This window comes from Odocoileus virginianus, chromosome 26 (genome assembly GCF_023699985.2).
Source record: "Odocoileus virginianus isolate 20LAN1187 ecotype Illinois chromosome 26, Ovbor_1.2, whole genome shotgun sequence".
NCBI lineage: Eukaryota > Metazoa > Chordata > Mammalia > Artiodactyla > Cervidae > Odocoileus > Odocoileus virginianus.
The window spans coordinates 43,534,602-43,560,503 of record NC_069699.1 but is presented as its reverse complement, the minus strand read 5'-3'; the positions used below and the strand labels follow the sequence as shown (position 1 = coordinate 43,560,503).

At 47.6% G+C, this 25,902-nt stretch overlaps 2 protein-coding genes across 11 annotated transcripts in view; one reads left to right on the top strand and one right to left on the bottom strand.

Moving 5' to 3' along the window:
• Positions 1-9,788, bottom strand: part of CHDH (choline dehydrogenase) — an 89,177-nt gene extending 79,389 nt beyond the window's left edge. For 4 of the 5 annotated variants that reach the window (XM_070455916.1, XM_070455915.1, XM_070455920.1 and 1 more), the window contains exon 1: positions 9,497-9,788. The gene's annotated coding sequence lies outside the window, so the exon portion shown is untranslated. Of the gene's footprint in view, positions 1-8,644; positions 8,774-9,496 lie in introns of those variants that run through there. The other variant, XM_070455919.1, reaches the window with a different exon arrangement.
• On the top strand, positions 585-25,423 carry IL17RB (interleukin 17 receptor B). 6 transcript variants are annotated; one of them, XM_020880840.2, is made up of 11 exons: positions 588-1,455; positions 11,791-11,815; positions 12,516-12,656; positions 14,381-14,508; positions 15,125-15,251; positions 17,081-17,128; positions 18,546-18,688; positions 19,116-19,181; positions 20,397-20,496; positions 21,590-21,688; positions 24,434-25,423. In XM_020880840.2, the coding sequence occupies exons 3-11, from the start codon at positions 12,533-12,535 to the stop codon at positions 24,991-24,993; spliced, it is 1,395 nt and encodes a 464-aa protein (XP_020736499.2). In that variant the 5' UTR covers positions 588-1,455; positions 11,791-11,815; positions 12,516-12,532; the 3' UTR covers positions 24,994-25,423. The 6 variants fall into 6 exon arrangements, with proteins under 6 accessions (XP_070312023.1, XP_070312025.1, XP_070312024.1 ...); XM_020880838.2 differs by lacking the exon at positions 588-1,455 and adding an exon at positions 9,919-10,049; XM_070455922.1 differs by lacking the exon at positions 11,791-11,815 and having other exon boundaries at positions 585-1,455; positions 19,119-19,181.
• Positions 25,424-25,902: the final 479 nt, after the last annotated feature.

The window sequence follows — 25,902 nt, the reverse complement described above, 5'->3', positions numbered from 1 at the left end:
GTTTACAAAGGTTCCCAGCAATCTGACACAGTGATGTGACGTCTCTTGCATTTCCTAATAAGATAAGGGGCTTAAAGCGAGGTATCTTTGTTTTTATGATAACAACTTTAATTACATTAAGAAAAATCGTTTCATGCAAGATTAAAATTTAAAAACCAAACAAATGTGGTCCTTCAGAGGGAGGTGAAGAAACACTACCATGGACTGGACATCAATCCCCTGGGGGCCCAGGCCCGTCTGCCGAGGTGGCCTGCCCAAGGCCCCAGGACAAAGTGTCCCTTCCCACTGCTGCCAGCACCAATTCTGGCATCTGCTGCAAGCACAGGGCTGAGCAGAGGGCAGACAGCGGCAGCTGCCAGGCCTGCTTGATCTCCAACCCACGTTCACGCAGGCACTACCACAGGCTTGGAGCCATGCTCCACCCAAGGCCACAGGCCTGGGAGGTGCGGAGCAGGCCCCTCGCAAGGTGCCATCCCAGCCACAGCATGGCAGGGGTGCCCGATCACACCCTGGAGCAGCCACCTTCATCTGTAAACCAATGGTGAGAGATGAGTCAGCCAACTTTGCCACACATGTCCACTGCTGTGTCCCTTTCAAGCTGCTGGAGGGGCTTAGCCGCAGAGAGCCCTAAGGAATGCCAGGCCAACTGCTTCAAAAACGTCCACTCTTTCCCTTGTGTCAACTACAACAGCTCTATCGCTGAACGGAAGTACCCAAGTCAATCAGGCAGCAGGGCTGCTGGAGACATCAACCTGCACCCACGCGTCCCGGTTTCAAGAGTTTCACGGGTTTCATGGGGTTTCCTGGTTTCACAGAAGACAGCACTGCTGTTCTATGACATGCAAATAAGAAATGGAATATTTCCTGCCATATCAGTAAACGACGGATGTCACAGTCATCAGCAATTGCAGCCACCGCCGATGATGAGCTGCTGAGACCTGCGGGAACGCAGGAGGGAAGGGCTACCTGCCATATAGCAGCCATCACACTGCAGCCACTCCAGACAGTGAGCCCTGGGCAAACTCAGGATCCTGGCCCCTGAGCGCTGAGGGGCGTGCCAAAGGAATGACTTCAGCTGAGGCAGACTCACGTATCTTCCCATACAGAGAAAAGTGCTAAACCTCTTAGCTTGAGATATCTGGCTTTCTTTAATTCACAGTAATCTTTTGACATTCAGACTACCTGCCCTGGCTCCTCCCCTGACTTCCTTGGAGCAGCTCTCCAGGATGCCGCCTTCTGGACATGAAGTCCTAAAAATTATCGCCAAGTCAAACAGAACTCTCAACTTTAAGATTGCAACTACTTTTTTTTTTTTACAGTTATGGAGACCAACAAAGGGACCAGAGCAGATTCCTCCCCTTCACCTGAACTCTACAAGGATCTGGAGCCTTAGTAATCAGCAGAGGCGACTTGTGCCTGCCCACCCACCTCTTGGAGGAGTCCAGACAAATCTGGGTGAGTCTCTCTTTAGTTCTAGGAGCTCCCATTATTGGTTGATGACCGTTAAGTTTCAGATACTGGGGGAATAAGTTATCTTTGAAACTTAGTTTCCAGAAGTGGTACCTGGGTTATCCTCAGTTGGAAGTACTGGGAAGATTTTGCTCAGTGTAAAAGGCACTGGCAGATTCAGTTTAGATAGGAGTGGTTATTCTCAGCTTTTAAAGGCTGGGAAGACTGCTTAGTTAAACATTGCGTAAGGTTCAACTCCCACCTGAGTTATTAGGGGGAAGACCGGCTTGTTGGTTTTCCTTGAATTGGTGACCTTAATAGAGACTGTTGAAATAAAAAAAAAAAAAAACACAAAACTGAAATTTATGAGTGCTTCTGAGCTCCAAAGAAGGGACCCTCTCCCTCTGGCTGGCAACAGCTTTCTGCTGTGACTGAGAAATCTGCAGGAGTGGTGGTGGCCGGACCCCACACTGCAGCTGTCCCTTCAGGGAGACCCACTCATTTCACTAACAACCTGTGCATCCAGGGACTCGAAGAAGAACTGACCGTGCTGTGATCTGAACACCATGGTAGTCTTACATGCCACTAGGAGAACCCAAGACGCCTAAGAGGGAGCTGAAACAAAATCTGATGCCAAACCTAGAGGGGTTAAGCTCTCAAGCAGCATGCTGACGCATCACACAATCATCACCAGCAATTTTATTTCAGCAGTCCAACTTCAGAATGGGAAATAAAGGTTACAAAATAAAAGAAGAAGGAGGACTTCCCCGGTGGCTCAGAATCCAACAGCCAATGCAGGAGACAAGGGTTTGATCCCTGATCTGGGAAGATCCGTCATGCTGCGGAGCCTTTAGCCCACGCACCACAACTACCTGTGTTCTAGAGCTTGGGCGCTACCACTGCTGAAGCCCGAGTGCCCCAGAGCCTGTGCTCTGCAAAAACAGAAGCCACCGCAATGAAAAGTCTGCACACTGCATCTAGAGAGTAGCCCCTGTTCACCACAACTAGGCAGAGTCCGCACCGCAACGAAGACCCAGCACAGCTATAAATAAATAAAAGGAGCTAATCCCCCAGTCTGGTTAATGTACATACAAAACTTACAAGTACCTACTTAATTGGGAATTAAAGGAAATCTCACCCTAAAAATGAGGGGCCTCTCTTACTGCATGTGCAGTAAAATTAAGATTAAAAAGCTGGCTTGACAGAAATATCTTTTCAGAATTTTGATGTTAAACAAAGTCCTTCCAGGGGAAAGCTTGCATTTCTCTTCCTGAGTCTTTGAGATGTAAAAGTTCTACGTGATCTCACGAGGACATTGTGTGTGTGTGTGTGTGTGTGTGTGTGTGTGTGTGTGTGTGTGTGTGTGTGTGTGTGTGTGTATTTGTCTTGAAAACTTGACCTCTGCCATACTATTTTTGAGAGCAAACTTTCTGGATTTTGCTTAGGTTATATCCTCCCCCACCCTCTTATGAGGAAGCCTCTTGCACCTCAGTAGTTTGAATCACTATTAACAGATATTTTATTAAAGGCCAAATGATGGATTCCTTTAAAACTGGAGAAACAAACTGGTGAATCTATAGCATTCTCATTATAAAACTGTTTTATTGGTACGCATAAAACAAAAATCAAACTTAAGGTGGAAAAAATATACCTAACAATTAACCTAAGAACTTCTTGTAGTTTCAAACAAGTAAGAAAAACTGGTTTAGGAAGCTTCCTTTGTGGTCTTTGCTTCCCCTCAATGGGTCTTACAGGTAAACAAAAGCACTACAGTAATTAAGGTTTATGGGGAAAGTCCTATAAGGAAAATCTAGATACTATTTCCAAAAAGGTAAATTTTTTAAAGGAATTATCTCAAATGAATAAAGAAATCTTTAGATGGTTATTTAGAGTATGATAAATAAAATGGACATTAATGTGGTTAAAACACAAGGTTTTATATTACACTACCTAAAGTTAAATGGGTCAAAGGGTACCCCCTACTAGTTCCCAACAGTAAAAGCCAAACAAGTCTGATCTATTCACCCCAGTGTTAAAATAAATATTTAAGAAGCTAGAAAAATTTACACTGAGTACCTGACCAGCAATTATTTGGGGCAACAGATAGGCCAAAGGGCCTGAGTTCCACCACTCAACCTCTCTCTGGGGATCCCACAGCCTTTTATATAAAAACAGATAAATGGGCAGGAAATACTGAATAAAAAGAAAGACAAAAATTAAAAGTCTTCCTATAAGACAAAAGCTTGTTAATTGGACACTAATGAAAAGTAAAGGTATAAAAGTTGACAAAATTGGGATGAAAGTGTATCAAAGTGGTATATTTAAATGGGCTTTATATAAGATGATTATCATCTCTTTTGGTTAATTATATTGTAGGACAGGCATGCTTCCCTGGGAAATACTATATGGTATTTTAAGACAAGGTATATTAATCTGCCCCTCAGGAAATATTAAACATTCTAAAGGAAAACTAAGCCACACAAATAAGTAAAAACTTCAAACTAAAATTCAAGAACTAGTGAAAAAATAAAAGTAGTGATTTTTCTCTGGGTTTAACTGGTAAATTCGGAATGAGGGTCTTTGCTGAATGCCTTATACAAGCTTTTGAAGGCATGTGAAACTCTATAAAGTTCTAGAACACAGAACTCGTACATTTCAAGGGAGCTAGAAATCTTCTCACTGCTAATATACAGTTGGACAAATCAATCTTTCAGTATCCTTTAGGTGACAGACGTGTTCTTCAGGGAACTAAAAGCAACTGTCTGTCTCTTGCAAATCTCCACAAAAGAAAAATGTAAATACAGGCCACAGGACCTGAAACTGAGCCCTATCAGGCAATACCTGAAACCAAGGAAACAAAGAGACAAAGCGACAATTCTAAAATTCACATGGCTAGGTATGTTCCCTCAGCCAAACTCTACAAAGAGTAAAACCTTAAATCATCTGAGCTGGCAAATTTAATGTATTCCAACTGCTCTTTGTAAACTAGCAAGTTTATATCGTGATACCTGATTCATAATTAGGTGAAGCCATGAGATCTCCTGTTTTGCCTGTTTATATGCCTGTGTACACATGGTACTTATGAAATATCTCTACCTCTGGAAAGTATAGTATCATCAACACTGAATTTATAAAGAGCTCTATTTAATTAAAGAAAGTACTTACAAATTAAATAAAAAGAAACGGGCCAAAAGGACTTTCAGGTTCATGTGAACTGAGAAATACTGAATATTAAGTTGATACCTGGTATTAAAGTTTGTTTGTTGATCTAATTATTATAGGCATGTATTTAGAATCATTAAGTATAATACTTCATTGTACCTAGGTTTAATAGAAGTCAAATACGACAGATGTTATTGCATCTGTTGCAAGCAAAATAACTTGACATGATGAAGCTTTACAGTAAATGTAAATGAGATAAGAGCTTTTGGGCAAACTCTCTTAAAGTGATTTTAAAATTTCATCGCAATGAGAAACTCACGTGCTACAACTAGAGAGAAGTCCCTGCACGCCATAACTAAGACCCACTGCAGCCAAATAAAGATAAATTAATTTTAAAAAATACACAGGATACTCGCCTCAGATAAGTGAGGTGCACATCACAGGAATGATTTCAGTGAGCTCAGACCGCACATCCTCCCATACACAGAAAAGTGCTGAATTCCTTAACCTGGGTTATCTGGTTTTCTTTACTTATCAATAATCTTCTGATGTTCAGACTACTTGCCCTCTGTTGTAAAATTTCTATATAACCTGGCTACTCCAGCCTGGCCTCCTTGGAGCAGTTCTCTCACGGTCACTTGAGATGTTGCCTCCCGAGCTTGAAGCCCTAAAAATTCCCGGTGAATGAAACACAGCTTTCGACTATTAGGTTGTGAATATTTAAATCAAACACACATGTGTAAATTACAAATATGAACTTACAAGATAACTCACACTAATATGCAGCAGCATCATCCGTGTGTGTTTTATATATACTGAGGTTTCATGTTCAAGTTTCACTACTTATTTATTTTTTTTTTCAAGTTTCACTACTTTAAAAAAAAAAAGTGAAAGGAGCTGGAGGTCAAGATCCATGGTTTGTGATCTCAACTCTGTCACCACTCATGGTTTAGCAACTCTGGGCCTCAGTTTCCACATCTATAAAATGGAAACAGACTGCCCATTTCTTAGGTTGGTTACGAGAGGAAAAAGAAATAAGCCAAAAACACCCTTCAGAGAATTACAAGTGCAAAGTCAAAAGCACATGGTAATTTTATCAAGTTCATACCATGGCCTCAATCCCTCCTTGCTTTCCTCCCTGCATCCTCACTCATCCCCTTCAGTATGGATAGTGATGCTGTGCCTATGAATAACAGTGCTATTACTAATAACAGAGTAATTAAAGTATCACTGATGGAGAAATACATGGCCACCCCTGTGCTTTGAGCCCCACACAAACCACTGCTCCCCACCACCGACTTCTCCAGTAACCCGCCCTCAAGCCCTGGGAGGCTGACTCAGTGACCCAAGTACAGATGGGGCTTTGAAAGAATAACAGCACCGGCCTCCTCCACGCTCTGGACTTTCTCTGAGGCCCCCAGTGTGACACTGCATGTGAAGCTGAAGGCAAGTACACTCAGGCTGTGGCCTCACAGGCCTTCCTGCCAGTTCCTGGCAGGAGCAGTATTACCATGGACTTAACCCCGTGGGAGCCTTCCTGGGCCAGCCCTCCTCACTGGAGCAGAGAGGCCGTTTGTGGCTCTGTGGCCCTGCTGGGGGCAGGGGCAAGCACGCAGGGGGCCTCGGGCTCAGGTACGCATGACCACTGACTCTGCAAAACTCCACAACAGGAGGAGAACACGGGCGGCAGAAGGGGGGCAACACTGTGGGTGGAGGCGCCCCCAACACAGCCCATCCAGCTTGGGTGGGCCGCTGGGGCCCCGGGAGGCAGCCAGTGTCTCCCAGAAACGGCTTGACTCTTGCTCTTCAAGAGACAATGAATCCACTGTTGACCGCCTGGGGCCTTGATTAATGTTTGGGGAAAAAAAAAAGTGGAAAATTCCACCTGTGTGGGTGGAGGCCGGGCCTGAGACAGGTCAACAGCCTCTGACGGCCTTGTTCCTGGGGAGGGGAGGACAGAGAAACAAAGAGGCCGACCAAAGTGCCAGCCTGAGGGCGTCTCTGCACTTGGGTTCAAAGGAATTTCCTTGTCAAGGCCAGGGAAATCATTTGTTTTTTTCTTGTCCCACCTCCCCTGTCCTTAAATTTACACAGCACCTTTAAAGTCTTCCAGTTTTTTCCCACCCCTTCAGAGTCTCCCAACAGCCCTGACGTCAGCCCCATGTTATGGAGGGAAACTGAGGCCCTACAACTCCCAGAGCCTCACTCAAGGGTGGCACTGGGGAACCAATAGCGCAGCCAGGAGATGTGAACCCCAGCAGCAGCACAGAGCCTGTCCCGGGGGGTCTGGGGCCAGGGCCATGCGCAGTGGACAGAGGGGTCCTCCAGACTCCAGATGAGATGCTCCTCACCCCCACCAGAGAAGGAACAATAAAAGGAAACCCAAACCAACTCTCCTGATTGGGCAGGCTTGGGCCCCTGGCTTGGAGGAAGGTATGCATTCATTCATTCATTCATTCAAGCATTTAACAAGCACCTACTAAATACCCAGACAAGAAGGAACACTGAACAAGGCTTTTTCAGAAATGCAGACACAGCAGAATTCACAGCCAAAGAGGAAAGGTCAGAGCATCTGCACTTCCCTCACAGAGCTCAGCCACCTCACTGCCACTACACTTGACAACAAAGGAAACTGAGGCTCTGAGAAGGGCCGAGACTTCCAGAGTCACAGGGGAAGCAGCTGAGACCTCCTGACTCACAGGGGCCCTGCATCCCACTGACAAAGCTATGACACTACTGGGCTTAGGGGTTCGAACAAACGGCGTTCCTTCTAGCAGGGCAGCTTGGAGGCTTCATGCTTAACCAGCAAGGCCCTCTCATGGAGGAACACTTTTCAGAATGAACTTCCGAGCCAGCGTGGACCCCTCCTACCGAACAGGCATGCCTTGCTGACCCACAGAGCAAGGGACTGCTCACTCTGCGGTCCTGCTTTCAGACCTGGCCGTGGGCAGCAGAGAACCAGAGAAAAGGCGGTGTCATCTCTGTGCCCACACATGCCCAGCCCTGCACCCAGCGCACGGGGAGGTCACTCGGTCTGCGTCCCAAGTCAACGGCCAGAGCCCGCTGCTCTGGTTTCCCCCTCCCACTCCTCCGACCCGATGCTCAGCCACCTTGGCACTTTGCTCGCCTCGCCTTTCTTTTCTCCTTTGCCCATCAGCTTCTTTTCCTGGAGAAACTGTCTCGACCTTGCCCTTTCCTGGAAGAAAACCAGCCCTCTCCCATATCTAAAGCCACTTCCTCTCATGCCTTGTCTCACCCCTTCTTGCCAAAGATCTAAGTCAGGGGCCCACCGCAGGCCAGGCCACCCTTGGCCCCTCTGTCTCACCTGACACCATGGCTGCTCCCTCACTCTAGGATCTTACAGAAAGAAGGGAATAGGGAATATCCCCTCCTGGGACGCTATCCACCTCCCCTCTCTCCTAACCCCTAAAAATGTCTGACTCACAAACCTTGTCTCCAGGACTAACCTTTGCATCCCTGGTTACCCCCAGAGCCCTCACCCTCAAGAGCTCAAGCTCCCGCAACAGGGCCTGCTTTGGGGCGTGTCTATAAAGCTGGTACAGCCGGAGGGTGGCCCACGCAGGGACTTGGCTGTTGGTTCAGCAAATGGATTCAGACTCTTCTCACTGCCTTCAGAGGGACTGACTTCCCATGGCCTGACACTGCCAGCCATGTGGCCTTTCTACAACTGAAAAATGACCATCACCAAAACGTCTGGCATCCCACGGAACAAGGGTTGTGATCCCGAGAGCAGGAAGATGAGACTGTCTGCATCTGCACTTCCACGGCGGTGGGGGTGGGGACGTGCCCTTGGAGATACTCTCACTGCCCCCATTCTCAGTCCAAGGGCACCAATTAGCTGGCACCTTTGCACGCCAGGGCTGGCACCCTGCACATGTCGGCTCAAGAATACAGACAACTATTAGAGCTGCAAGTGATCTCTGGGACCACAGCGCCAGGGCTCAAAGGAACTCAGAGACGTTGAGCAAGGGGCCACCATGGGTGAGGCAATACCCTCACCTGAGCCACTCACCTTGATGAGAAACCAGACCAGTCCTCAGGAAAGCGTCGCCTGCACCTCACATATGTGCATGCCAGAGTCCGCAGCCAACCCTGAGACTGGGCCTGCTCCATGCTGGCCAAAATCTGAATCAGGCAGCTGGGCCAGGACTGGTGCACAGGACCTCAGCAAAACAACTGCTTGACTAAGTCAACTTTTCACCACCCCTCCCTAGGCCTTGGCCTCCCATCTGAAGAGTGGCGCTAACTCAGCCTAGAAGTTTAAGGGACTTTGAGTAGGTCACCGCTCCGCCCCTCTCCTCTGCAAACCCAGGCGCCTAAAGCCGCAGAGTTTCAAGCACTTTGATTCACTGTTAGCCCAGCTGATTTTCATTAACCTTTCCCCAAACCCACTGTTTCTCTCAAAGAATGGGTCCGGTCCACCTGCGCAGAATTAACCAGCGAGATCAAGTTAAATGCAATTCCCAGACCCTACTCGGTTCCGAGCAGCTAGGTCGGCTCTCTGAGGCCGTATTTAATCTGCAAATTTTACTCAGAAATCCCGAGCTCCCTGAAACTCAAGAAGTCGCCTCCACACCCAAAGGGTGCAGGCTTTCGTCTTCGGAGACCCAACTGTTAGCGGCAGGTCTCATTTTGTGGAAAGATACATTGACCAGAAAACCAGCGATAGGGACGGTTTCTACGATACGAATCGCACACAACTTAAGTTTCTGCGAGTAACTCAGTGCGACTCTGCTCTCCCCGTCCCACAAGTTTTGTTTCCCGGGGGGCCCCAACCTCGGCGTCCAGCCTGGATTCTCCAGAACCACCCGACCTCGGCCCGACCCGGCCACGGCCGCGAGTCAAGCGCTTCCCCGCTACTCACCGTGGGCAGGTCGGTCCGAGTGCCGGGACGGTCAGCTGCGGAGTCGGAGGAGCCGGCGCCGGCGGCCCGGCCCAGCCCCGCTACACTTTAACCGGCAGCGCCGGCGCTCCGCGCGCTCTGGGCGGCCAGGAGAGGGACCGCGGGCGTCTCGGACCCGACCTGCTCCTGGCGGCGGGCGGGCGCCGGGCGGGCCTGCGGGCCGGGGCGGGCGGGTAGTGCGCGCACTCGCGCACCTGGCTCACCGCACGCACGGGTGCGCTGGGCCGGCGCGTGCGTGGCTGCCCGGGAGACGCTCGGACCCCGGCAGCCATCCCGCGCGACCCCTGCAGGCCGGGCACTACATTCCCCACCCTGGGAGGGCGCCAGAGGGCCGCCCCTACCCGGGCGGTGCTGGGGGAGGCGGAGCCCGGAGGTGTGGCCCCGGGCGCCTGGATAAGAGCGCGCGGCCCGAAGCCGATCCGGACCCCGCGAGGTGGCGGGCGGTGGCCCCGCGATGTCGCTAGTATTGCTGAGCCTGGCCGCACTGTGCTGCGGGGCCGTGCCTCCAGAGCCGGTAAGCGCCCCCGTCCGCTCCCCTCTCCCGCGTTCCGGTCCCTCAAACCCGGACCCAAACGCGTCCCAACCCATCAGCTCATGCTCCTCCGAGGCGTTGCAGAGGGCGGTCTGAAGCGGGGATCGGGCGTCGGACTGCTTAAGTCTGGGGCGAGGGAATCAGACGGGTTCAGATGCCACCATGCGTTCTTTATCCAGCCATTTATGCTCAATGAGCCTCGTGTCCTCATCTGTCTAACTGAAGGGTCATATATCTCACTCATCAGGATTTAGTGAAGGACAGCGACCCGGCCCGTAAGGTAGCAGCAAAGAGCCTAGCACGTATTGGGCGTTCATTATTGTTATTGCCTGGGGTCGCAAGAGCTGCTTCTACGTTCCAGTCGCCTTTTTTTGGCGTGTTCTTTGCGCTGTACTGGGGTCCTTGTCCCCAGACCTAAGACCCTGAATTCTGCAGCTTTCCCTTCTTCCCTTGCCTTAAAGGATTGAGGGAATCTTCTGGGTCTTCACAAAACCTCATTTGCAAATAGCGTTTGAAGTTATGTTGTTGCTCTTAAGCTTAGCACGTAGCATAAAAGCCTGGTGTCATTTGCTGATGCAAAGACATACTCTGCCTTGACGTCTTCAGCTCCTCTCCTTGTCCTCCGTCTCAGTTCAGAGCCCACCCCCTCACTCCACCGCACCCCTACCTTTCCCCTAGAGGAAGAATTCATTGCTTTTGCAGTACCTGCTACTAGGCCTGTAGCTTGAACTCTGTACAGAGCTTAGAGCTGTGGCTTTGCATCTTTCTAAAATTTGTCTCAGCAGCCCCTTGACAAAAACTTAGCTTCCAATATCACCATGGTGGCTTATTTGTTTAAAAAACTGTCTGGTGACATCCCTTGGAGTTCAGCTTTAAAAAGACAAAGATGAGTGACTGACAGTTCCACCCAACTCATATTACTCAAATCATCAAAAGTCTTGCCTTCTGCCTTCGCGGTGTTGAGAAAGATTGAGGCTGTGAGGGCTCAAGTTCCGGAGCTGGCGGGCTTGCCCACGCTGTGTCATGCGTGTCATGGGAACTTGCTGCTTCCTTTTAGGTCCTGAATTTTATTCCAAAACCAAAGGACTTTTTCTTATAAAAAGACATGAGCAGTTAATCCAAAGGATTTCATATTGGCCTTTCTTAGATACTAATGATATTGTTTATTTTTATAAGTTCTTCTTAAAAAGATAACATGATGAAATCATAGTTGCTTTATGATTTGGTAAATAGTTCCAGTGAGTCTTTTTATATCAGAAGGGAAATTTTTTAAAGAACCTTGGAAAGGTACCATGGACTGCATTCTGCTCTTCTTGGCACAGCCAGTCTTTAACCTGGGGAAACTCAATAAATATTCTAGACTGTCCTAGAAGGCCACAGTTAGTGTGAAGGGGCCTCCGTGATGGTCCAGAGTTATCCCCTGCTTGTGGCAGGCAAGGGTGAGCTGCAGAGAGGGGTGTAAACCCACCTTTGATCTTTAAGGGAGATGATGGCCAGGCTTGAGGTTCAAGTAAATGGTGGTTAATCTATGGCCCATCAGAGCCTACTGTAGGGCTCTTTAATGTCTCCCAAACTGTGAAGTGGGAGCAGCTCAGCTTTTCTTTGAACATGCATCACTTGTATATGCATTTAAGGGAAAAGATGGTGTTTTGTCTAATTGGCAAATGAAGGCTTCTGGTTTGCTGGTATTCAACATGGCACTCGATTTCTTTCTCTCTTGCAGACCATTCAGTGTGGCTCTGAACCCGGTAGGTGCACTAGAAACAGTCAGAAGTACAGTTGGACTTTCAGGGGACCTGAATGCCAGCAGTAGGTCATCAAAGACCAGGCGCAGGGTGAAACTCCGCTTTGTTAGCTGATGCGGGTGAAGCCTCCATCTGCCCAAGGCAGAGCTCCCAGGGTTTCGGGTGGGCTGGCCTCCTGGCTGGAAAGAGGCACAGGAGATCAAGTGCCATGGGAGGGACATCATTTACACTTGGGAACAGGAAACAAATGTTTTAGAGAAGAAGGAGTGTTGGAGATGGTAGCATTTAAAGAATGGGTGTGTTTCTGCCCAAGAAATGTGGATGGACAGAATGAGCTGGAGGAGAGATGGTCCTGGCAGAAGCTAAGGGGTAGGAAGGGGGTGTCATGGGGGTAAGCTGGCTGGAGTCCAGGCTGAGGTATGGGGGCAGGCAGAAGTGATCCTAATATACATGTCAAATAAATTAGATATATACATACATATGAAGGGGCCCAGAGTGGGCACATGTGCCCTGTAGGTTGGGCCCAGGAGGCTCAGCATCACCTAAGCTGCACATCAGCCAGCACTGAGAAATGTCTGGCCTGCCTTAGCTGAAAGAAGAGATGAATTGTGAGTGACGGGTGGTCACAGGGGGCCATGTAGAGTAGGTGGCATTGGACTGGGCTGGGGAAGGGATGTCATGGGGCAGTTTTGCCTTCTCCCAGGACCGTCTCCAGAGTGGATGGTCCGACACACCCTGACCCCAGGGGACCTGAGGGACCTCCGAGTGGAGCCTATTAAAAGCAGTGTTGACCTGGAAGACTCTTCAATTTTGATGAACATAAGCTGGATACTCCGGGCAGATGGTAAGTTTGCATCAATCAATGGTAAGGCCTGACGTATCTACTAAAGCAGAAATGGGCAGACTTGACAACCCATGACCTCCCTTCCCGGCACATACCCAACAGAACACATACACGCATGCCACAGATATACCAGATACATGCCATACATACACCAAAGCCACAGACTAGAATGCTCATAGTAGCGGTATTCAAAACAGCCAAAAATAAAACGCCTTAAATGCCTGACAGTAGACTTAGATTCACAAAATGGAATCCAGTATATCAATTAGCATGAATGATTTATGACTATGTGTGGATGAATCTCACAAACAAAAGAAGCCAGATTCGGGAGTTCATACTTTTCACCTCTGCACACAGGCCTGCAGTCCTACCCGCAAGATGATTCCATTAACAAAAAGTGCGAAACTACTCTATGTAGTTAGAAGTCGGGACAGTGGCTATTCTTGGGTAAAAGTTGCTCATTTAATGTCTGATTATTTGTGACCCTATGCACTCAGTGTAGCCTGCCAGGCTCCTCCATCCATGGGATTCTCAGGCAAGAATACTGGAATGAGTAGCCATTCTCTTCTCCAGAGGATCTTCCAAACCCAGGGATTGAACCCAGGTCTCCTGCATTGCAGGTGGATTCTTTACCATCTAAACCACCAGAGAAGCCCATCCTTGGGTGGGGAGTGACTGAAAGGAGGCCTGAGAGGCACTCCTGGGGTGTTCCTTGACCTGGGTACTGGCTGCACAAGTGTGAAAACTCATCAAGTGGTGTGTTGGTATTGGTCAGCTTTTCTATATGTTACGCTGTTTTTCATGGAAGAAAATGGGATAAGGCCAGAGATGATCTCCCAGTAGGAAAACATTCTCTTGGGTAGATAGCTTTTCCATCTCCCAAAGGACATCATGGAAGTCCTAGCATTTCTCTGAGCCACTTTGGATGAACCAGTACTGGGGGCCTAAAGCCCATATCTGTAGGGTCCGCTCACTAAATTCAGCTAAATTCCATATGGTCATAATCTGGGAGTGCCAAGCACAGAGAGCTGAGTGAGCTCTAGTTCCTGCTCAGTCAGGTTCTCGGGGCTCAAGGGGAGGCAGCCAGACTGTCAGGGGAATCCTGGAGGGACCTGTACTTTATCTTCAGTTCGGTTGAAGGGAGAGGAGGAGGAGCGGGCCCTGGTGAGACCACATTAAATTAGGTGGCATTTGGCTTCATCCCTGGCACAGAGTGAGCTCCTGTATTTGTTAGCTATCATTATAGATGGTGGTGCATAAGTTGGGCCTTGAAGGAGAAAGAATTGGCAAGGCAAAGAACAGGAGGAAAAGGCATTGCAGGGAGAAGGATCGGCATGGATAAAGGTACAGACAGAACAGGTTTGGCTACTGAGGACACTCTGAGAGGCCTGTGCTCTACACAGCACGCCTGTTCCTCTTAAAAGAGGTCCAGGATAGTGGAAAGGTAGACTCCTCTTTGCAGGTACCTGTGAAATTTAGGCTCACCTATGAGGAGGAAAGGCTTTGGAATCTGAATCCGTATTCTGTCGCTGATGAACTTTGTAAGCCACGCACAACTCCCTGAAATTCACCAAGCCTCGCTCACCCTTTCTGTAAACCGGGAACAATCATAGTGCCGACCTCTGAGAGTCACGGTGAATGTGAAGGCAGGTAGGCTATCTAGCATCCGATCAGCTACAGAGGAAGCACTAAATACACAACTGCCCTCTTACCCACCCTGGCAGCCAGCATCCGCTTGTTGAAGGCCACCAAGATCTGCGTGATGGGCAAAAGCCACTTCGAGTCCTACAGCTGCGTCAGGTGCAATTATACCCAGGCCTTCCAGACTCAGACCAGACCCTCCGGTGGCAAAGTAAGCACTTGGAGACACCTGGGAGGGCTGTCACTAATCTGGATCCTTTGTTGGGGGTGTGGATTTGTGTTCACATACAGGCTGCTGACAGCTACAACCTGGAACCTGGATGTCCGGGTTCAAATCCCACTTGGGGCCATTTCTCTGCTGTGTGCCTTGGGCAAGTCAGCATCCCTGGGCCTCAATTTCTCCATCAGCAAAATCAGGGAAGTGTTAGTCGCTCAGTCGTGTCCAACTCTGTGATTCCATGGACTGTAGCCTGCCAGGCTCCTCTGTTGATGGTATTCTCCAGGCAAGAATACTGGAGTGGGTTGCCATTCCCTTTTCTAGGGGATCTTCCTGTCCCAGGGATTGAACCCAGGTCTCCTGCATTGTGGGCAAATTCTTTACTGTTTGAGCGAGCGGGGGAGCCCAAGTGAGGGAAACTGAACCTAAGTTATATCCTGGCTCTAGAACTTTACACTTCTCTAATTCTGTGGGTTACACTGGCAAACTGTGTGGGGTCAATTTCCTTAATAGACATTGGCTAGAGACATAAGTTTTAGTAGTGGGTTAAGGAATGAAATTATAAATGAAAAAGATGTGGCAATTCAAGGGTTCCCACTTTGCTTTGCAGTGGATGTTTTCCTACATTGGTTTTCCTGTCGAACTGAACACAGTCTATTTCATTGGGGCCCATAACATCCCCAATGCAAATATGAATGAGGACGGCCCCTCCATGGCTGTGAACTTCACCTCCCCAGGTACACATCCTCACTCCTGTCTTATTCTCTGTCTTGCCGGGACACCTGATCTGGTATGTGGTTTGGTAGAGAGAGGCCAGGTCCCCTGGATGAGATGTTTGGCCTTGCTGAGTCTCGGTTTCCTCATGTGTAGTAGGGACACAACAGTAACTGCATCTCACTCCCAAGGAGAGGACTGAGTCAGGTGAAGTGGAGGGGAAAGCCCATTCCTGTGCATCGAGCACTGACTGAGCACTAGACACGCATCATCTCACTTGGGCTGCCAAAAACCCCACGGTTGGGACAGCCGTGATTTACAGATAAAAGAAACTGGGAGCTTAAGTAAGTTGCCCTGGTTACACACGCAGCAAAGTGAAGCTGCCGGCCAAACCTTGGTCCCTCTTGACTGATGCACATTGGCCATTCTTTGCGGTCAACGCAGAACGCTTGTTCCAGTCTCAGCTTCCGGGCAGGATGTGTAGTTTGAGCATGTGTGGCTGGTCTCTGAGGATGTACAGACTCCAGTGTGTCTGCCCCTGAGCTGGGAGAAGGGGCAGGTGGCACTGAGGTGAGCGCTGGTTCTTTCCCTTGCTCTATGACGCGCGCTCAGCCCTCTGGTGTCACACCTGCATGATCACACACGGGGTCAGTGCGAGGATGAGACAAGCTCTCCGGTGAGGAGGGCCCAGCACGGCGCCTGGCCCCAGCAGCTCCCACACCACTCCGGCTCGAGCTGGGTCACCTGTCCTGTCCCCATGCCCGTGCCTATGCCAGCAGTGGCACTGAAGCCAACTGGGGGCAATTTCCAATCTGTTTGCATGCCTTGGTTCTGGTCTAGTGTATCGCAGCATCACATCATTTACTACACAGTAGTTCTCAGGTTTCTTGGTGAGACCAAATCTCATTTTTAAAATATTTTGGAATACTTGTATAGAGAAGTTGCAAAGCTAATACAAAGAGTTCCCATGTAGCGCTCACCCAGTTTCTCTTACCGTTAACATCCTACGTTACCACCATCTATTTGTCAAAACTAAGAGTCCAACACTGGTATTTCTATGAACTAAAGTCCAGACTTTATTTCGATTTCATCTGCTTTTCCACTAATGTCATCTTTCTGTCCCAGGGGCATTTCGTCCCATGTCTTCTTCATCTCATCTGGTCTGTGAGAGTCTTTTGGTGTTTCCCTGTGTTTCACGACCATGAGTCTTAAGGAGTGATGGCCAGGCCTCCTGCAGGATGTTCCCCCAATCTGGGTTTGTCAGGTGTTTGTCTCATGATCAAACGGGGACACAGGGGTTTGGGGGGAATAATGCACAGGTGAAGCGCTCTTCTTGTGGCACCTGTTGGGTGGGTGACACACACAGGGCGTCACAGGTGACGCTCACCTTTGTCACTGTTAAGTGGTATCTTGCCAGGTTTCTCCATGTAATCTAGTATCTTTCCCTTCCCCAGCTCCAGTTTTTGAAAACAAATCACTAAGTCCACCCCACCCTGGGGCGGAGGGGTATAGAGTAGAATTAAGCTCCACCTCTTGGAAGGGGCAGTGTCTACACATTACCGAACCTCATTTTTCAAGAATGGCTGGTTTTGATGTCTTCTCTTGGGGATCACAGATACCGTTCTGATAAAGGCTGTATTCAAATTAGATTCTGGTTATCACTTCATAGGTAGATAATCTTCTGTTTAACAGTATGTTAGCATCTTATTTACATCTGCTATCTGACCTCATATCTGAAATGTTCTGGCAATTCATTACAGGTGTGGTAAGCATGTGTTGTGTGCACACTTGTTGGCACTGGGGTGGAGCAGAGTTACTTTTTTCTAAAATGTGAAAACTTTAAAATTTCCAGGGTGCCTGAACCCCATAATGAAATATAAAAAAGAGTGCATCGAGGCAGGTAAGTAAATTCAGCATTTGCTTTTGTTATGAGAAGAAATCCATACCTCGAGCCAGCACAGCTCCATCAGACTTTTTACGATGAAGAAACTGAGGCCTAGAGTAGGGCTGTTACATGAAGGCTGATCCCTAGCCTGACAAACTCTTGGCAGGTTTATGTCGTAAGCAAGTCACAGAAAGAACACCCCATTCCCTTGATTAAAGTAACATTTTAGCCCCAAACAAAGGCCTTCTCTGCCTGGATGGGACTCCGTTATAAGTCCTCCGCCCGCTCAGACACCAGCACCACTGACCTGTGGCCACAGGGGCCTGCCTGGATTTGCAAACATTCAAGGTGACAGCATTAGCTAAAGTAATGACCTAGAAGCACGCTCCCAACCTGCGACCTCATAGGGGTCACCTCTCACAAGCAGACTGTTAGAAACTGCCCCTGCCCTGATTTTTGAAATAGCCCTTTCAGGTTAATCAGTCCCAACCATCTAATTTCCAAGGGGTTTACAAGAATTTCTGTGCATTTCTGAATCATGACAGTCATAGGATGCTAATGAGGCTAATGGTTTGGGGGGACCAGTCCCTGTCTTTTAGGCACCCCCACTCCACAGGCATCCTTGTGAACCCCAGCAGGCCGAGCATGTGTCTCCTTGCTGAAAGGCAGACTTGGAGCTTTGGGCCTCCTCCATGGCCTCCTGCCGGGAGACATCTGGGGTGGAGGACCGTGTGGGGTGTAGGGGGCCTGAGGGCCTTAAATCACTTCCAGTACCCAATTCCTAAAGGCAGTTGGAAGTGAGGGCTTGAAATGGCCTCCTGGGTGGGGAAAATAATGCATGCTCTTCTATGTCATGTTCCTGGAAATTGACCAAGCGCTGATTTGCAAGGCACATGATTGAAACAACTGGCTCTTCTCACAGAGTAGACCTGCCAGGGTATTCTTTTAAGCCATGAGGCACTTCCTTATTTCCTGACATTTGGTTAAGTTGGGGCAGAGCAGGCTGATGGATGGAGTTCTGGAATCCAGAGTGTTTTAGTTCTAGCTGAATTTACTCACTCTATAAACTCAGACACGTCTCCTAAGCTGTGGCTTTTGCTCCCCATCCTGGAAAGAGGGAAATCCTGACCCCCGGCCCTTCACTCCAAATGGATGCCGAGTAGAAGACAGTAGTCGAACCCAGCACCCGCCCTGTGCCTCCCATCACCATCAGCCCAGGGAAGCTGTTTGCAGCAAAGCAGTGACGTGGGGTCACTAAACTTTCCTGGGCAGCAGGTTACTCTGAGATGATAAATAAAAGACACGCTGTGTGGTAGTGTGTATCTCGTGGAGGTGTGCCTCAGAACAGACATCTGTTGTGGTCAAGCCCTTTTGGGGACTTAACTGAGGGCCCAGTTCGCAGCTCCATCCTTGTGATTCTCCCGACTCACAGGAAGTCTGTGGAAGCCAAACATCACCGCTTGCAAGAAGAGCGCGAACACAGTGGAAGTGAATTTTACCACCAGTCCCCTTGGAGACAGATATATGGCGCTCATCCAAAACACCACCGTGATTGGGACTTCCTATGTGTCAGAGGTACTTTCTTCCCCTTCATGTTCTCAACACCAGTCCTGTCCTCCACCTCCAGCTCTCCTTCCCTTGTTGGAGAACTTCCCTGGACAGACTCTTTTGAGAGAGCAACAGGCAGGACTGTCTGCTATACAAATGTACTGGACTATTTTGATTAATTAAAAAAACCAACCAAGTCCCCTGGGGGCATCTCTGGAAACATCCCTGTGAATCTAAAACCCACCAAAGGTAGAGGTCTCAGAAGTACAGAGTAAATCTGACTCACGCAAATTAATGAGTTCCAGTCGGTCTCAGAAGTACAGAGTAAATCTGACTCACGCAAATTAATGAGTTCTAGTCAGTTTGGGAAGAGCAGTGGCTTCACTGGCAGTCTTTAATCTCCTCCCTCTTATGGCTCCTAACTCTTGATTTTTGTCTCACTCACCTGCACCAGAAGGAACTAACTCGAACTTCCATGGTGGTTCACGTGACTGGGGAAAGTGAAGGTGCTGTAGTCCAGGTAAAACTGAACAAGATGCTCTGGTGGGGACAGAATGGGGGTCACTGAAGACCCACTGCACTGCCACTCGTTGCTTTTGGGCGGTCCGTTCTGGTTGGAGCAGATGTATTCTCTCCTCGGTTAGCCTCTGCCAGCAGCCTCTCTTGGCATTACGTTGATGTTGATGGGGAATCTGTGAGGTCAGGAAGGTGAACTTATTGTCACAGTCCCTTTGGATTCTGTGAGTGGCTGTTGACTTTCCAACATGCTTTTATTCCCATTTGCTGTCACAGAGCCACAAAGGAATTTTGAGACAGGAATACAATTTTATTATCCAAAGACTCCATTTCCACTGCAAAATGAAGTAAAAAAGGATTTGAATTTAGAAGGTTTGGGTTCCTGATCAGTTTATGAACTTTGAAGGGCAACTCTGTCCTCTCGGGGCCCGTGATTAGTCTTCTGAAGAACAGAAGTCAGGCCAGCAGATGTTCTCAGGGCTCTTTGCGCTCCGACTTCATGTTACCAAGGGTCCCAGTGGAACAGATCCACACCCAAGGTATAAGACTCTTTTGTTCTTCATTCCTGGGACATAAAGGCAGCACTCAGACATGCCCAGGGGAGCAGATACCCATCAGCATGTTAGAACTGCACCCCTTTTCCAAGGAAACAGACTCTCCTAGTCCCAAGGGACTTAAAAGTGCTGACTTAGGTCAAGAGGCGTCCCACTGCCCTATTTTTTGAGGACATATTTGTTTATGTATTAGGATGTGACCTAACCCTTTTAGATAAGGAAACTAACCTCTTACTGGGACTCCCATGTGGCTCAGTGATAAAGAATTTGCCTGCCAGTGAAAGAGATGCGGGTTTGATCTGAGTCAGGAAAATTCCCTGGAGAAGGAAGTGGCAACCCACTCCTAGGGTATTCTTGCCTGGGAAATCCCATGGATAGAGAAGCTTGGTGGGCTACACACAGTTCATGGGGTTGCAGTCAGACATAACTGAGCATGCAAAACCTCTTAGCAACATGTACAAAGCGTAGATTCACAACCCAGGAGTTGTAGACGGTGTCTGGTCTTGGGTCACTGGTCTGGATTTTAGGGCTTTATGACAGAAGTATGACCAAGGTGGGGGGGAACATCTTACTACAATGCCAAAGAGGGGTTGAAGCTAGAAAAAAAGGGATGAGAAATTCTTGTGAAAAGTAGGAATAATGCCAAACCCCTCACTTCTCCTTAGCTGACTCCGTATTTCCGTACCTGTGGCAACGACTGCATTCGACAAAGAGGAACCGTGGTGCGCTGCCCACAAACGGGAGTCTCTTCTCCTCAGGGTCATGGTAAGTGCCCAGCACAGAGCCTCAGGACAGGAAGGACCCCAGCCCTACCCCACTCAGAATGCAACAGGACGGGGCTGTGGGAGAGGGTGAGGGAGGGTCCCTGCCTGTGGGCGCTGAACAGGGTGCAGGGAAAGACAGCGGTTCTGTGCCCAACAGCTACAGGATGAATAGGAATGAGGCTTCATTTATGAGATCAAGATCCTGACCAAGCAGGACATACAGAAGGAGGGGGAAAAAAAATCACTGGTGCAAAATAGATGTTCAGAATGCCCCAAGGGTCTGCTGAAAAATGTCAGTGGCGTAAAAGGACTGAGTATATGAAGAAACATGCATTTCACTGCATTTTGACTTTCTTACCTGTCTCAGTGGTCCAGGGCTGGCTGTTACTGTAACTCGATGCGGCCACACAGACATTTGGATAACAAATTAGGAATAGTGGCACCAAGAGACACACCTCGTTGGTGCCTGAGAGCAGCCTGTTCTGGAGAATGTCTCTCTGGATTTAATGATGTTAGTTCTTTCAAATTAAATGCTTCCGGAACTAGCCCGGCATGAGGTCAAAAGTTGGAAGGTGCTGTTTTTAGAAGCTCAGCCTCCTGACTAGGCACAGTGCCAAAGGATTCCTGAGCACTTTCACACGCTGGAGCTTAACTGACTCTCAGCATTCCTGTGACCGGGTAGCATTACCCTCACATTTGTCAGTCTGACAGAACAGCCTTTAAAGATGCCCTCTATGCATACTGTGTATTATATGAAGTAATTGCACCCAGAATAACATTAATTCATCAAAGAACAACAACAGCAACAAAATTGAATGTAAACTCTGGTTACCACAGTGAAAATGTGGAGTAAGAGGCCAAAGTGATTTTGGAGGACCATTCCTAACCTCCTGGGCCCCTCTCCCTTTTGAGCATCTAGTGAAAGACCTGGACACTCTGAAAAAAAAAAAAATACTGATCTGCAGAGATCTACTGACCCTTGGCTTTGAAGGAACCCAAACTTCTACAAAGCCTCAAATAAAAATTTTAGTCTTCAAATAAGAGAGAAATCTGGTTGTGTTCTGCTGAAAATAAGTAAGTTCTGTTCTCCCCAGACAGAAGTGTGCTGGGTGGCTGGCTGCCTCTCCTCCTGTCCGCTCTGCTTGTGGCCACATGGGTGCTGGTGGCTGGCATCTATCTGATCTGGAGGCACGGTAAGGGTTATAATTCAGCTCTTTAAAGAATGACGCTGATTTTTTTTTTTAAAAGGAGCTTCCTCCAGAAGCAATCACATTTTGGCATCAGAATAGAGTCAGACAACATTTATTTAATACCTTAGAGCTCTCCTTAAGACTGATCACACCTTTACCCTTTGCAAGGGTAAAGCAAGGGTCAGGACTCAGGATCTGCACTCACCTTTTTTAATCATCTTTTTCTTTAAATGACTGAAGCATCTACAAAGACTGAAATGATCCAAAGATAGCTAATAACAAATTGCCCCTTAATCGAGATAGCTAATCTATGCTAGTTCCTACTTTTTTAAAATAAATTCTTCCAAGGCATAAGAACAACACTGTGGCAAGTATACACAGAACTATACAAAAAAGATCTCCATGACCCAGATAACCACAATGGTGTGATCACTCACCTAAAGCCAGACATTGTGGAGTGTGAAGTCAAGTGGGCCTTAGGAAGCATACGACGAACAAAGCTAGTGAAGGTGATGGAATTCTAGCTATTTCAAATCCCAAAAGATGATGCTGTTAAAGTGCTGCACTCAATATGCCAGCAAATTTGGAAAACTAAGCAGTGGCCACAGGACTGGAAAAGGTCAGTTTTCATTCCAATCCAAAAGAAGGGCAATGCCAAAGAATGTTCAAACTACCGCACAATTGTATTCATTTCACATGCTAGCAAAGTAATTACTCTTTAAGTTCTCCCAGCTAGGCTTTAACAGTTTATGAACCTAGAACTTCCAGATGTTCAAGCTGGATTTAGAAAAGGCAGAGGAACCAGAGATCAAATTGCCGACATCCGTTGGATCATAGAAAAAGCAAGAGAATTCCAGAAAAAACATCTGCTTCATTGACTATGCTAAATCCTTTGACTGTGTGGATCACAACAAATTGGAAAGTTCTTACAGAGATGGGAATACCAGACGACCATACCTGCCTCCTATGAAACCTGTATGCAGGTCAAGAAGCAACAGTTAGAACTGGACATGGAACAACAGACTGGTTCCAAATTGGGAAAGGAATAGGTCAAGGCTGTATATTGTCACCCTGATTGTTTACCTTATATGCAGAGTACATCATGTGAAATGCCAGGCTGGATGAAGTACAAGCTGGAATCAAGATCACTGGAAGAAATATCAATAACCTCAGATATGCAGATGACACCTTATGGCAGAAAGTGAAGAAGAACTAAAGAGCCTCTTGATGAAAGTGAAAGAGGAGAGTGAAAAAGCTGGCTTAAAGCTCAACATTTAAAAATGAAGATCATGGCAGCTGGTCCCATCACCTCATGGCAAAGAGATGGGGAAACAATGGAAACAGTGACAGACTTTCTTTTCTTGGGCTCCAAAATAAATGCAGGTGGTGACTGCAGCCATGAAATTAAGATGCTTGTTCCTTGGAAGAAAAGCAGTAACAAACCTAGACAGCATATTAAAAAGCAGAGACATTACTTTGCTGACAAACGTCCGCACAGTCAAAGCTATGGTTTTTCCAATAGTCATGTAGGGATGTGAAAGTTGGACCATAAAGAAGGGTGAGCACCAAAGAATTGATGCTTTTGAACTGTAGTGTTGGAGAAGACTCTTGAGAGTCCCTTGGACTGCAAGGAGATCAAACCAGTCAATCCTAAAGAAAATCAATGTTGAATATTCATTGGAAGGACTGATGCTGAAGCTGAAGCTCCAATACTTTGGCCACCTGATGGGAAGAACTGACTCATTAGAAAAGACATTAGTGCTGGGAAAGATTGAAGGCAGGAGGAGAAGGTGATGACAGAGGACGAGATGGTTGGATGGCAACACTGACTCAATGGACATGAGTTTGAGCAAATTTTGGAAGTCGGTGATGGGAAGGGAAGCCTGGCATGCTGCAGTCCATGGGGGTGGCAAAGAATTGGACACGATTGAGTGACTAAACAAGAAGGATCTTGCCAACCCAAAAACACTGAACACTTGAATGAGAAATAAGAGTATCAGTATTTATAAAGTACTAGGGGGAGACCCACTGATAACCTCTGCTTTCCCTTCCCCTCTACACATCGACATGGAAATGCAGCCTTTGAGTTGTTTGTGATGTTGTAGATAGAACAAGATTAATCCCGTGTTCTTTCTTAGGTAGGCAAGCCATATCAAACTCTTGTAGAAATACTTACATTAATGGGAATTGTTTCACCTGTATCTATCTTTTACAGTAGTTTCACACCTAGCTTCCATTCTGTAGCATGTATAGGACAGAATTCCAGTTGAGTTCCAGCTGAAATGCGGTACCTCTTAACCTTATGCAACTGTTAAGAAACCCTACCACCCACAGGTAGAAGATGGAATTACTACTGAGTTGACCCAACTCAAAACATGATGCGAAAGGGCAGAGGTCAGCTGTCCTTTTTATGTATGGCACTGAAAAATCCTAGTTACAACCACCCACCTGAAACAGAGTACCTTGAACCTAAATAGTTTCTGTGAATTTTGATCAAGAGGACTAACTCAGTGACAGGGACTTAGAAAATAAATCTGTTGCAGCATCTTTAAGGTTTAAGTACTGGTGTATTTCAGGTGATGTGTACGAAGGGAACTTCAGGGGTATCTTCCTCTCTGGCAGTAATAACACCTCTGGTGCTCAGCCAGTGCGCCCTAGCAAGGGGTCATTTATCTGCCATGGTTTAGATTGGCCTGAAAACCTGCTGATTTGCTGTGCAGAGATGACAGATGTTTCTCTCCCCCACAGAACGGATCAAGAAGACTTCCTTCTCAGCTGCCACGCTACTGCCCTCTATTAAGGTTCTTGTGGTTTACCCTTCTGAAATATGCTTCCATCACACAGTTTGTTACTTCACTGAATTTCTTCAAAACCGCTGCAGAAGTGAAGTTATCCTTGAAAAGTGGCAGAAAAAGAAAGTAGCTGAGATGGGTCCCGTGCAGTGGCTTACCACTCAGAAGCAAGCAGCGGATAAGGTCATTTTCCTTCTCTCCAATGATAACTCCATGTGTGATGGTGCCTGTGACAAGAACGAGGGCGGCCCCTGTGAGAACTCCCAAGACCTGTTCCACCTCGCCTTTAACCTCTTCTGCAGTGATCTGAGAAGCCAGGCTCATCTGCGCAAATACGTGGTGGTCTCCTTCAGAGAGGGCGACATCAAAGAAGACTACAGCGCGCTCAGGGCCTGCCCCGCGTACCGCCTCACGCGGGACGCTGCAGACCTCTGCGCGGAGCTCCTCCACGCCAAGCGGCGTGTGTCGGTGGGGAGAAGGCCGCGCGCCTGTCACTACAACTGCCTCTCCCTGTAGCCCAGCCACAAAGCAGGAGACCTTAAAGCCTTCTGACCCCTCCAGTCACAGGGGAAAAAGTGTGAGAATCTGAAGTTTACCATATAGGCTACTTGCAGGGAGGATTACAGCTGCACCTTGAACAACCCAAGGGTGCTGACCCCTCTGCCGCTGAAAATCCAGGGAAAACCTCACAGTCCATCATGTGTACCCGGGGCTCAACCATCTGCAGATGTGTCATACGTTATTTACTGAAAAAACTGCGCAAATGAATGTAGCTGCCCAGTTCAAACTTGTATTGTTCAAGAGTCAACCATATGTATATCTGCTTGAGCAAAAGGAATAGGGAGGATTTACAATGGAATACATAACACCTTAATCTAGTAATTAAACGTTAAACCAATAAAATTGTTATTACTAAAGACTGTGGCATTAAAGAATGGAAACTAAATTTATGACTATAGAGCTCAATTTCATATCTAAAAACCAGGAACACTTATAATGTAAAACTATAACCACTGTGATAATCGTAATAGAGCATTTCCCAGCTGAACATCCAGTCCTGAACAGGGCATGCCCTGCAGAGTAGGTAGAACTGTTTAGCTCTGTAACTAAGTTTAATTAACGAATGCCAAAACTAAGAGTCCTCACTAGTTCAATAACTTCTTTGGTGAAAAACCCTCTATAGCACACAAAAATCTTTATAACAAACATAGGGAATAACAGGCTGCGCTGATCTTCGCTGACCATATGCCCTACTCTGTGTGGAAACACTTCTATACCTGGTATTTTAATAGGACCCCCACCCCCACCCCTACCCCGAACCAGCTGAACTAGCTTCATGTCCTACCTGACTCTTGGACAGGGAATTTTTTAACATCAACAAAGTATATTTACAGAGCTGATGTCTACCTTTGCCCAAAGTTACCC

Excerpts from the sequence above, each read along its gene's own strand:
- IL17RB (XM_070455921.1), top strand. The coding sequence starts at position 1,227 with ATGCCGCCTTCTGGACATGAAGTCCTAAAAATTATCGCCAAGTCAAAC. Across the intron at positions 14,509-15,124 it reads CCAGACCCTCCGGTGGCAAA|TGGATGTTTTCCTACATTGG; the intron begins GTAAGCACTTGG and ends TTTGCTTTGCAG. Across the intron at positions 15,252-17,080 it reads TGTGAACTTCACCTCCCCAG|GGTGCCTGAACCCCATAATG; the intron begins GTACACATCCTC and ends TAAAATTTCCAG.